Raw genomic sequence first — 13,456 nt, forward strand, 5'->3', positions numbered from 1 at the left:
CATAAAGATAAGATTAGAAGTAAATAAATCTCGACAGAAATTGCAAGGTTATTGCGACTTAAAGCGAGTTTTTCGATTTTTTTTAATCATACCACACTTTTAAGAATATAAATAGTGTACAAGTAGATTATTTAAATCCAAAGAAGTAAATTTGTCTGAACAATGTTGAAAAAACTAAGTACATGATATGAATAGTTAGAATAGGAATCGTTGGTTCGTGACCAGAATCTTTACGTCTATCATGGAGGTATGTACGTACATACAAAAATTTCTATCGCGACAGTCAATGCATAGCAAGCGGTTGCCTGATAATCCATACAATGTGGTGTTTTATTTCAAACGACAAACTTCTTATTTTAATACCACAACCATTTAGCACAACTGTTTTATAAAACAGTGTTTTAAACGAATGATTGGCTCCATTGTTTTTTCTTTTAAAAACTTTGCTCAAGAATGCGTCGTAAATTAGAGTGTTTTAATAGGGTCTATTACATCAATTTATATATTCTACAACTTACTAAAAAAAATATACGTGTTTGATTTAGTATATTTAAATATCAACTTCTAAAGTGATTTATGTGTAGTTTATAGTCATTGTTTTTAAGGCAGTATTTAAATATAGGTATTATGCTATAAGGAAGTATGATAAAAATTACAAAAATAAATTCTGCGAGATAGAAATAATCCTTTCATCAATAATCTATACCCTATTCAAATAATTAAAATTGGTGTCCGTTTGTAATATTAAAATAACCGCTTTTTTACTAAATGCATATGGATGTATACACGGTACATATACCAAAATAACATTCTTTACAATTTTTGTCTGTCTGTCTGTTTGCTTCGGTTAATCTCTGAAACGGCTGGATCGATTTTAACGGGACTTTCACTGGGAGATAGCTGATGTAATAAGGAGTAACTTAGGCTACTTTTATTTTAAAATTTTTCATTTTATTTTATAACTACAAACTGAACAATAACTATTTTGTTAAATTCCACGCGGACGAAATCGCAGGCCCAGCTAGTAACAAACAAATATCAAAAAATATTTCCATCTTAGAATTATAAAATACATATACATATATAGATTGTACAGGAGTGTTAAACAATATTATTTATTCTATTTATCTTCTTCCAATCCTAACGAGAAATATAATGTTTGACGTTAATTTATTTATAGTGTGTACACAAATACGTATAATATTGACCATATTGTCATAAAATATTGACACAGCCGGTTATATTTACTGTGTGAACGGAAAAATAGCTCGAGACATGAATTGTATTAATAATTAAGTGGTTCTTCGAGATATCGTCTACCACATTTTTGCGATCTCAGCTTCTTATAGATAATTTAAAATAATTATCTTGTTCGATAAAATAATAAATTATTGAAATTTTATGATGTGACTTTTTTTTAAAGACTGGAATGTTTATTAAGTAGTAAGTTATCAGACGGCTATCTATAAAGATCTTTAGGTTAAATAAAACGATAACCGTGATACACAATTAATTGTATCCGACATGGATCGATACAATATTTGGTGTATAAAGGAGATGGATACGATTTCATACATTCTTGGGCGAAAATGTAATGAAATGAAAATGGTATCAATTAATGCATTTAGGCTTATTGATCCCTCGCTGAAAATTATCTATATTTTGGCTATCTGAGAGTTGAGTTATTAGACTTTTTGTAAAAGTGAGGTTATGTTACAATATCTATAAAAAACCCCGATCTTCGAATCCCGAAGTTCTTGTAGCATTAATGTTTGTTATATTTAGTGACGACTGTTTGAAAACTCATTACAAATATACACTTGAAACCATAAATATCAGGAATGGACTCAGAATGCATCGGAAAACAGTACAAACGAAACGAGTGACGGACATATTATTACTGTCAGTCAGCTGTCAAAGCTATCATTAAAAATATGATTAATTTTAAATCAATACGAAATCGATAATCATTTTGGTTTATCAAATATTAATTGATATTTTCGCTTTTAATGTAACTTTATTTAAATGCACTTTATTGTTTACAGCTTTAATTGTGCATCTAAATACCTCGAGTTAATTAACTAGTGCAAACATTTTCTTTTTGAATTCTGTAATCGATTATTATTATTTTTTTTTTAAATATATAGACTAGCGCTTGATCGCGATCTCACCTGATGGTAAGTGAAGATGCAGCCTAAGATAGTGCGCGCTTGCCTAGAAGATGCCTATTCACTCTTGATTTGAAAATACCCAAGTTGGTAATTATTTGGAAAAACGGAACGTTTGACAAAAACTATCTTTCTCAATTTTTTCCGCTTCCAGATTCAGAATTGGGCTGATATTTTATATTTTAAAATAAAAAAATATGACCAATTTTTTAAACCATATCTCTACTCATTTAATAATCGAGTAATAGAAAGTATAATTACGTAGTTACCAGTGGTATATGAACATTTGACCGCATTCGTACGGGATGGCGATATGAGCTAAAAGTAACACGTTTGTTGCGACTATCGTGACTAAGTGCAATGACAATTATATCATCATGTCCGATCTGTATGTCTTATTAATTATGTCACCGAGTTTACCACAGGGAGATAAATAGGAAGTATATTGCAGTTCATTTATTAAACAATTCATTTGACCCCAATAATTATGTTTATGTTTATTTTACATTATAATATTATTACGTTTTAAAACAAAAGTAACTACTTTAAAGACTTTATGTCATTATGATTAAAAATAACAATCGTTACCAAATTAGGAAATAGTATTATATTTTGATCATATTTATTGAAAATGACAATACTGTTCACAAATGTGTCACAGTTAACAAAATGTCAATTACGTTTACGCAAGTAATGTTAAATAAAACAAAGACAGGCAACTGATTTATAAGATAGTTTCATTTGGCAATTGTCCAACCTTCATCTATTTGAAAAAATATTGTTTGGAAATTGCACACACATCAAGTGTTTCTCGCAACTGAATTGATGTGGCGATAAATTTATTACATGTATTTATTATGAATGCTATTTTTTAAATTTTTATATGAACGTGGTGGCTAGATAATTTTCATACGCAATATGCAATCATGTTAATCTCTCATTCTATAGCACATGCTTTTATTATACCTCATTTACAGTTTCATCCTTCGCTGGTGTTAGTTTAGAATTTTCTTTTTCCGTTTTAATGGGTGCAGACGATGTCTTTTCGTTTTTATTAGTAATCACCGACCCGATGCTTTCGGTCTTCTGTTTGTTGCTTTTTTTCTTGCCTTCTTTTTTGCTACCACCTTCAGCATTGCTTTTGGGTGAATCTTTGATCCTCACTATGGTAACTTTTAAGAACTTTCTTTACACTTTTTTCTTCAATTAATTAGAAGCATTAAAACTTAGTTAAACACACATATTAATTACCACAGTAACTAACACACCTGACGTAAACTCATTTAAGGTGTTATGAAACACTAGCAATTTTTCGTTAATTGGTTTATTTCAAGCCGGCGTCACAAAAACTGTTATAGCACTATTAACAAATTTATTAAAATCCAGTTTCAAATCACTGCAATCCATGGAACACTGTAATCCATACAATAGCGTTTGTTCCGGGAGCTGGATGCAAATCAGTCAGAGAATAAAAATAACAATAGATCGTGGTTCGAACGGAGACAAAGGCGAAGAGCGTACGATTCTACGTGGACATGACATCGGCCTGACGGCCGAAGTGAGAATGCGGTACGAGGCGGCAACTGGCAAACCGCGCGGCAGGCGGCAGCGGAACGGTCGGTCGTCGTCCGTTGCGGCCCGCACCCCGCGCCTCGCGCACGCGCCGCCCGCCCAACAAAACGCTCCGTTGAGCATTTCACGCGATACAATACACATGCTTTCGAAAGCTAATAATAATATGTACCCTTGCATAAATACACAACCGGGAAATTAGATTTTGTCGTCGATTTAATACAAGTAATTTGATTGTGTAGAAAAAATCAAATTGTATTAGTTAGAATAAATAGCGTCTGAATTTTTTACAAAATATACCTCTATCTTAGTTTGTATAATACCATCTAACAGAATTAATATGGTTTTATCCCTAATTTAATTATAATGTAATGAGTGTTATTAAAATACATATTTTAAGCTTAGTATTTAACTAGTTATTCAGGATTATCAAATACGCGATATATAACACTGATATGACTCTCTTGCTCTATTTTAGTTTCCTGCGATACTGTATATCAATATGTTTGTCTTAGTTTTAATTAAAAGAAATATAATAATTTTAGTTTCAATAATAAATAGAGCAATTTGCTTTCAGACAAGAACAGTAGGTACCTACGTTTGTTACAAACGGTATAGGTATGTAGGTATAGCTTGCATTAACTTAGGGAACTTCATTGAAATCTACAAAAAGTTTCCAATGAAGCGGATAGAGACAGGGAAAAATCGGAAAAATGTCGGATTTTTATGTGGATACAAATATTTTATACATAGTATTCATAATTACGATAATAAATAATGCAAGTCTGTTTTTATTTGTATAAAACTTGAAATTGAGCCTATCACCGTGTTCAAAGTTAGCTGTTTTTGTAATAAAACAACTTAAATTTATAGTAATCATTATTCCACTATCTATCTCTAAGATAACATTGTTAATATAAGACCGGATCTTTCTAGTCATTCAACTAAAAGAAATGTTGTACGCTTAAAAGTACAAAACCTCGAGTGATAAAAAAGAACTGATTCCTTATAAATTCCGATAAATCATGAATGTTATAAATTATTCACACAATGGTTTCATTGGCAATCGCATTAAAGAGCTCACTTCAGATATTAATTCGGAATAAATTATTTGAAAAGAGAGGAAAAGGGATGAAATGCGTCCCTTATTTCTTATCTTAGGGAAACGTTATGGTGAAAGGTAACTTCGTTTCCTGTGCAGTCATTAAATTGTTTTCATACAACTATAATATGTGAACTTATGTGTGAATATATTTAAGTTAATAAATTGTACTTGAATAGTACCTAAGTGATCGTTATAATTGCTTTCGTGTTCCAGAAATATTTTATTTAACGATTTAATCGATCAATTAATCAAAAATATTCCGTAACCGCACTTAACAAAACGATGAACCACAGATGCTATATTTAAAGAGCATTAATTTATAATAGTTAATATAAACACAATGACTCAATTATCATAAACGAGAAACGGACGGGTATATTTGTCGGCTGGTCGGATTACGCGAGTATTAATTACCGGATGTCAGAACAAATGAAATAATGTCGTGGCTTGCAGTATAACCGGCGAGGACCTGCTTTATATCATCAAACTGCAAACAAATTACACGTTACTGACACCTTGTTATAAACTCAGTATTGCTTTGTATTCACCTCATTAATAATTCAAAAGAAATTTTGATACAATTACTATACAAAGTTTATTTATTTTTCTAGGTACTGTAAATTAGCCTTATGTCCTATTGGCTATGACTAAATTCATAAAAACGTTTTGTATTGCTTACGAATTGTTAAGTTTAAAACATGTATTGTTCGAAATTTTAAGGTTCTTAATAAAAACGACTCGTTTTCTGAATATAGCCAACAGGCTATATAGTATTTAGTCATTATTACAACGCACCGATTTCTTCCTTTATGTAATATTTATCGTTAAACTGCTATACAATTAAATACAATAATTTAGAATTTGTCATTTCATTTTATTTAATACGTAAGAGGAAACAGTTTTATTTTTATTCCAAAAGGGAAGCTTTAAACCGGAAATTTGATAGTAATGTTGAGGAAATAGTACACATTGTTATATTTCTCTTGAAATTTAATTCAATACCTTTTAGAAAATCATCGTTTATCTTAATAATATTTTGAAGATAATATTTAAGACACACAGTTTCCATTTAGAATGACTTACTTGTTTCTATTATTAATAATTTAGTTTATAAGTTAAATACATAATAATATTCAATTTTATACCTAATATTATAAATACATACTTTATTTATTTACCATAAAACCTGCAGTCAAAGTAGTTATTAAATTTAATTGGTACGAAAAAATGGGTCTTTTGAAGGGTTGTGTTTATATTTTAACACCAATTAAGCCTTACTTAACGTGACGTGGATTGCTTCCGGCATTGATTACGCAGATTGGGATCGCTCGGCTTCCCTCGCAGCCCGTTAATGACGCAATAAAAACGGCGCTTATCGACTTAGCCGCTGAGAACGCTTGGAGGCATAACAATTTATTATACAAACAATTTTTTTCGCTGTAAATTAGTGTCCTCGATTGTAGAATAACGTAACGACATGATTTGTTAACCGCACGTTTGTGGAGTGACAACTGTAATTAACACTTACGATGCATTAGAGCATTGGTTTACGACACCGGCCCTCGGGATTGGGGCTTCTAATGAGGTAGGGAGCTGGCTATGACTACGGTTTAAGTCATTTTGGTAAATGCTGAACTTTGTAATATTCTACCCATTTGTAACCGACTTCCAAAAAATAGGAGGTTCTCAATTCTATTGTATTATTTTTTATGTATTCCTCAGAACTTTTGACTGACTGGAGCGATTTCGATTTTTTTTTTTCGTTTGCGAGCAAGCACAATCATCTAATTACATACTTAATAATGCCGAATACAATTCAGTCTTTGTAAAAATTTTGTCGTCACCCTAGTCCTATTTTCATCTATATCATCTAATTTCAAAGTTCGAAGTCAGAAATATCACTTAAATCATATTACAAAAATATAGAACTGTTCACAAACAAAATATTAAGAGCCAAAACGGTATAGAGTTAGTGCACTACCAACAAGTGAAGAAAGACGAAAGTTATTATCATTCAGTTTATAAAAAAAAAAAAAAAAAAAAAAATATGAAGGAAGGAAGAAAATTACAATAAATGCTTGTTAAACTATGTTTATATAATCCATTATGAATATCTATGACAGATATTTTTGTTGGGTAAATTGTGAGCTTCGCAAACAGGGGTGCAATCCCATTCGGGAGGGAATTGGGAGTCAAATAACGACCGCGGGATTTATTTCGAACCTCATTCAATTTGCGGTGGTCGAATTGTTAAATTATTTTTGTACCGAGCATAATTCATGTGCGTGATTTCATTTTTAACATTGCTCTTAAGCTTTATTTTTATGTTAATACTAGCTGTGCCCGCGACTTCGTTCGCGTGGAATTTAACAAAAAAGTGATTGTTCAGTTCGTAGAGTTATAAAATAAATAAATTTCTGAAACAAAAGTAGCCTAAGTTACTCATTATGACATCAGCTATCTGCCAGTGAAGTCCCATCAAAATCGGTCCAGCTGTTTCAAACATTAGCCGGAACAAACAGACAGACAGACAAAAATTGTAAGAAATGTTATTTTGGTATATGTCCATATGCATTTAGTAAAAAGTGGTTCTTTTAATATTACAAACAGACACTCCAGTTTTATTTATTTGTATAGATTAAATTCATTTAGCGTAAATAAATTTGAGTTAAAGTTTCAGAAAATCAACTTGTGAAATAGTAAAAAACTTTTAATGTAAGGGAATGTAATTTTGTACATACATAAAAATAAAGGTTTTAATTTAAAATTTGTATACCTTAAGATTTGTAGTCAGCCTATCGCAAAATAGAAACGTTCGAAGTTCATAGAAGAATAATGTATTTCACTGAATCTACACAACAATGGAACGAACACAAAATGGAGGTGGTTTTAAATTTAAAATTTTAAAACCTTTGTCGAGCGCAGTGCTTGCGCTAAGCGTACTGCACTGAGAAGTTGCAATCAGGATTTGTGACAAAGAAACTACGGAGGCACGGAAATACGGGGAGTGTCGACAACACAAAACGATTCATCCCTTAAGATTTATGAAGAGCTACGAGCTTTAGGATTTTGTATTGAATCTTATATCAGGAAATAAAATATTTTTTACTCGTCATACATATCATACCTATTTATTGGAATTCCCTTAACATATTTCCGACATGCATTTGATTTAAAGCGAAACTCTCATCTAAAATATTTTGAAATAGCAGAAACGAGAGATGCGGTCGACGATGCAGTGCGAGGTGACATAAAATTTTCAACGACTGCGTCAAGTATCCGCCGACATTATCTAACCGTTTGCGAGTGCTCCACCGCATCTCATATCTTTTGAATAAAAATTCTCAAGTGTAATATTGTTCTCGCTCGCTTACTCTGGTTCCACTTTAACAAAATCTTTATGGGTATAGCGTGTTCATAATAAAATTTATATTACGATTTTCCAAGACAATATCTCTTGTAATAATAATCGTTCTCGAGTTTTACATTTTATTTATATGATTATTTATTCTGCAACAATGATTAAACCTGAGCTTGACAAGTTGACAATTTAATGGTATAAATTTTAAATTTCCTTACGGCTCGAAAAAAGTAAAAAGAGGATAATGGTCGAAAAAAGACCGAGTGAGCGTAAATGTAGCGGCGAGACACGAGTGGTAGGACAAATGCCGCAACGAGGGACAGCAACCGACAATATCATTACACATATGAATAAATAATAATTGTACATTAGGCCTCCATCTTGCACTACGACAGCCTTTGTTGCCAGCGTTGTACTGCGTCGGGATTACTGACGCCGCAACTCCAATTTATTCAACGAACCGAGCCATACCTTGCTTCCCGTAAATTAATTAACTCAAGTGAACCTGTGCATGTAAAATTCACTTTACCTAAGAAACTAAAACGTCGAAATAGCAATGTGAATGATTATGATAGTTTAATAATAATTAATTAGAGCGTGAAAAGGCCTATCAACAAAAGATTATAAATTGGTAGTAATTTAATACTTTTTATAGCGCTTTCGAATGTATATTACAAATGTTTATTCATTGGAATTAGTGGATGTAGGCGACACACTAATAACATTGTATTTATGTAATTAAAATTATACGGTGTTCTTAAAGTAATTATACTAGCCATAAAAAAAAATTAGGCAGGGGATTATATTTGTGAATTTAAAAGTAAGTACTGTTTATTCAATCGTTAAAGAAAGCTTAATACGGGACGTTAATAAAAAGCACGCGACAATAGCCAGATGTACGAGTTCATCTCGGGAATGTACTGAGGGTTGCCAACTCGGTTGTTATACACTTGACAACGTCGATCAAGCGACAATTTGGTTATGCGTCAAGCGGTCTGAAATGCTAGTAGCTAATGCTAGTAGAATATCGAAGTCAATAAATATTACACCTAAGTTTCTAGTAATTGTGTTATAAATATCAAAAATAAAATTCCAACACTTTATGTTTAATAAAAACATATAATAAAAAAATTTTCCGTCGTCCAGTATAATTCCACACATTTTTAGTATCACTTCATCTTCAATATCTTTCATAACAGGTGTTATGTATTTTCTCTAAACTAAGCAAACATTCAGTGTGTTAACTTGAAGCTTTTTCGTTTACAAAACATAGTTGCACAAGAGGCTCTGGTCAAAGAGAAACAGAGTTTCGACGCGCGCTTTGTGCGCGAAATTGAATTGAATGTCATATAGAACGCATTCCGTATGCTCAAAGGGAGAGTAATTGCGATCTGGCAGCTCCATTTAAAATGAATTCGTACAAATCTGCTCTAAGCACGGCGATGAGAGGCAAAGAGACGATGCGGGATACATATGTGACGTTTGTCTTTGTAACCAGTGTAAGCGTTGCCGCTGCAAATCGTGCGCCCATCCACTCGTATCGCACTGCGCAACTTGGTCGTTTGCCAGCCGCTTTGTTTTATAGCACTAGCAAAATATTTGACATATAAGTATTGTTTACATTTAATGATACAGAAAAATCTAATTTTATTTGAAAATAGACCTATTCAGTAATAAATTTAGTTACAACAATATTTAACATTGCGAAAACAGTTTCTAGCTCATCGTACATATTCTTAAAATAGATGTTTCAAAATAATAAATATCTATTATATCGCTTTCGGCTTTTCTTAATTATCTTTTTTATATTTAATCTGAAACCTTACTAAATATTTTATTAAATAAGCTCCGTTGTACAAATAAAAGTAATATGAATCATTATTTAATGTGCTTCAGACTCCCTAATAAAATTATAACGCCGTATAAAGGGCACAACAAACCAAAAGAGATAAAGAGAGTACGTAATAAAAACAGTTCAATTTTAGGGGTATTTTGTCGAGGTTATATCCATAAACTGAGCAGAGCGGCGGTTGGGGGCCGACCGTCTCCACGCCGCCCCCAGAGCGTTCGCGGTGCCGAGTAATGAATAAACTCGCTAAACACAATTTCACGATGAGAGTAATCGGGTCACTCTTTAACACTATACTAGTAATTTCAGCTAGTTTGGCTACTGGTAAATTATGTAAAGTTACTAAATATTTTTTCAGAAATATATATAAATTTCAGGCGTGTTAAAATTAAAAATGACATTAAATTGTCTTCAATTAATCAAGTGCTTAAAAAACCTAAAATAATGTTTCCCTGAAAACTACAAATATTTCGCTCACCCTACATCTATTAGTCTGTAAAAACGTTATATTATTACAAAACCTACAAAGAACGACAAAAAAAAATATGTTTTGCAACACATGCTATGCAATAGTAGAATCATTTATGACTACCAAATATGCATTACTACATTGCAGTTAACAGAGCCCTTTGTTTGTTTGCCTATACTCGTACTAGATCTAAATATTTTAGACAACGTAATTAAAGTATTAGTAATATAGATTTGTTTATTTTATAAAAGTTTAACTTAAAGTAAAAATCTTGAAAATATCCTGACAAACGGGTTTTGTTGCAACATGAGAGTTGTAAAGCGCTGTAGAACAAAGATATTAAAGCGAATTTTCAAGCTTGTTTCCGTGAAACTGAGAAAATAGGGACGCAATAGCTGCGCTAACTTATTTTGTTATTTCACCGCTCTATAAAAATGCAGTTAGTTAGTGAGTACTTTAAAGGTTTTAATGACTTATTTTAGGTTTAGGCAATTTGTTCTTGATGATAAAACTTAATTCCAAAATTAACTTTTGTATTTGTTTTGTCGCTTACTTTTTACGTTTTATTACATTCGCTAACTATATTTCGTATTTTAAAGCAACTTTGAAATAAAGCACTAATATTTACTTCCTTATATTTGTATCACAAATGAACATCATCAATGTCAGTTTAATTACGTATAACCATTAAAATAATTCATTTATGCATAATTTCAATATTATAGTCAACAGATAGCTTTTCTAAAAAACACCCGTTGTCGAGTCTCGTATTTTAAAAATAAATTTACATAGTAACGTGAGCTGAAAATAAAGAGGGAAAACTAAGCTAAACGGCGAAGAGCAATGAGGCGATGCATAAAGTCGCTTCGAGACAAAGTATAAAACAACAAAGTGGTCGACGCATCTAGCTCGACGGCATAAAGAGGGAAATAATCCGACAACGTACGCTAAAGTGCCGAGAACACTGCTTTAGGATACATATAAAATAATGATCTGTCTTCTCGTGCAATATTCGCTTGTAATTTATGGCATAACAAAGCAGGTCTGTTTAAATAATGTGATAAACAACGTCGACCTTATAAAGCTGCCAGTATACTGATTGCTGTAGTAAAATACTAATTGATAAATAACGGGTAGCGGCAAATTACTTAAATGGTTATAAAGAATGGTTGTGTGCACTGGGCGTGGTGTTCTAGATGGGAAAGCGATAATTGTATTACCGCATGGTTGATAAAGTGTTTATTTGGCTGTTTTAGATTATTTTTAGATTTATTGTCGTTATAAAAATGGTACATAATTTTCTTAGTTCCATTGAAACATTGTAATAAAATAGCCGGTGACGTAAGTGTTAAGTATAATAGAAGAGTGTATTAAAAAAACGCAAAACGTAATTGATCTCCGGTGGCGTTACAAGAAATTGCAAGGGATTTAGTAGTGACAGGGTTCGGTCCGTTAATAAGATAAACATGAGGCGAGGACAAAAACCGCTTTAATGAGCTCGAGAGAATGTACATTGGTGATATTACACGTGCCCGCGCCACGATAGGACCGGTTCTACTCGTTCGAATATCCATTAAAGTCTTATTTCAATCTTTTTAACGTGTTTTGAATCCTAATTGAATTAGAGCAATCGGTTGTGGTAGTGACAATTATGATTAACTAGAATTAGCTGATGGGGTTTTTTTAAATATATAAATAGTATTATAAAATGCTTAAAAATTTACAAAAATTTTATTTTGAGGAAGCATTGTGCAAATTTGCATGATTATTATGACAGCAATGTGTCGAGCGATGAGCTTAGGCAACGATCTACGGTAGTCAATTAAAAGCCTTAAAATGAACGTCGACAGACGGGCTAGTTAGATATTCTGGACTTCAATGTTCAAACTTGTTCGTTGTTTTAAATGAATCATGTTTAAATTGTAAGCTAAAAATAATACACATATTTCATAGCTTTGTTTAAGCTTACGTTTTCGATTTAGTTTAAGTTATTACCGTAGTTTTTATTATACGAGTACACTTTATATGTTGTTTCTCTTTAAATACTTTTGTTACGTTAAAATACGTTATACGTCTAAAGTGAAATGGATGATTTCCGAAGGGATCTAACTATTAATACTTAAATAGCAGCTCAAATGAATCCATCGAGGTTGTAATACTGCGAATATCTTGCGGATGGGGAAGCGGTTTAGCGTATATTTAAACACCTGTCAACCCCCTTATCTCTCTACGGATCGTCTAACTTAGATTACTTTATAATAATTTCGCTCCAGACTGAATACATATATTGCTCTTTGTCGGAACTATGTAATTATGTTTAATTTATGATCATATACTAAACGGTGACTTTGAAGGCGGTTATTTTCTTGTTACATGATTTAAATAACTACGTGGCAAAAATTCTATTGAAAAATAGCAAGTTCAAGTTTACATAAAAGCGTGGCTTTTCGTTACCTTTTTACTAGACCTATTTCTTATATTTCGTATATATTTCTTTTTTTTTTAACACCGAATTACTGAAATGTTGTTTATATATTAAGACTTGTTAACAAAACAAGAAAGGAGTCCAGTATCTGCGAAAAGAATTATCTAGAGTACGCGAGTAACTTTGCACTCACCCTGCAAATAATAGTACGTATTCTATACCTATGTAAACAAAAGGAGGAGTTGAGTGAATTGCCGAAGGTAAAAATAAATTAGGCGCATTTTGTGAATCGGAGAGTTCGTCTGTATCTGTATTTAAAGCATTCCGGTGAACTTTGCGGTCGGCTAATAACGTCCCGTCCGTATTCGCTCACACGGCGACGTGTGAATAGCTTTTGCGGATAATCTCCGTATGTGACGTTCACCTTATTAGTTATTGATACCTTTATTTGCAATATTTTCTTTTGAGTAATTATATTATAGAAGTCTAATTATCTGATTATACTAA

At 32.0% G+C, this 13,456-nt stretch overlaps 1 protein-coding gene across 1 annotated transcript in view; it reads right to left on the reverse strand.

The window, feature by feature from the left end:
* Positions 1-13,456, reverse strand: part of LOC123656282 (fibrosin-1-like protein) — a 68,038-nt gene that overhangs the window by 19,712 nt on the left and 34,870 nt on the right. The window contains exon 6 of the mRNA XM_045591987.1: positions 3,135-3,350. Within this exon, the coding sequence (XP_045447943.1) occupies positions 3,135-3,350 (216 nt within the window). The remainder of the gene's footprint in view (positions 1-3,134; positions 3,351-13,456) is intronic.

Source organism: Melitaea cinxia, chromosome 9 (assembly GCF_905220565.1).
Source record: "Melitaea cinxia chromosome 9, ilMelCinx1.1, whole genome shotgun sequence".
In the NCBI taxonomy this organism is placed as follows: domain Eukaryota; kingdom Metazoa; phylum Arthropoda; class Insecta; order Lepidoptera; family Nymphalidae; genus Melitaea; species Melitaea cinxia.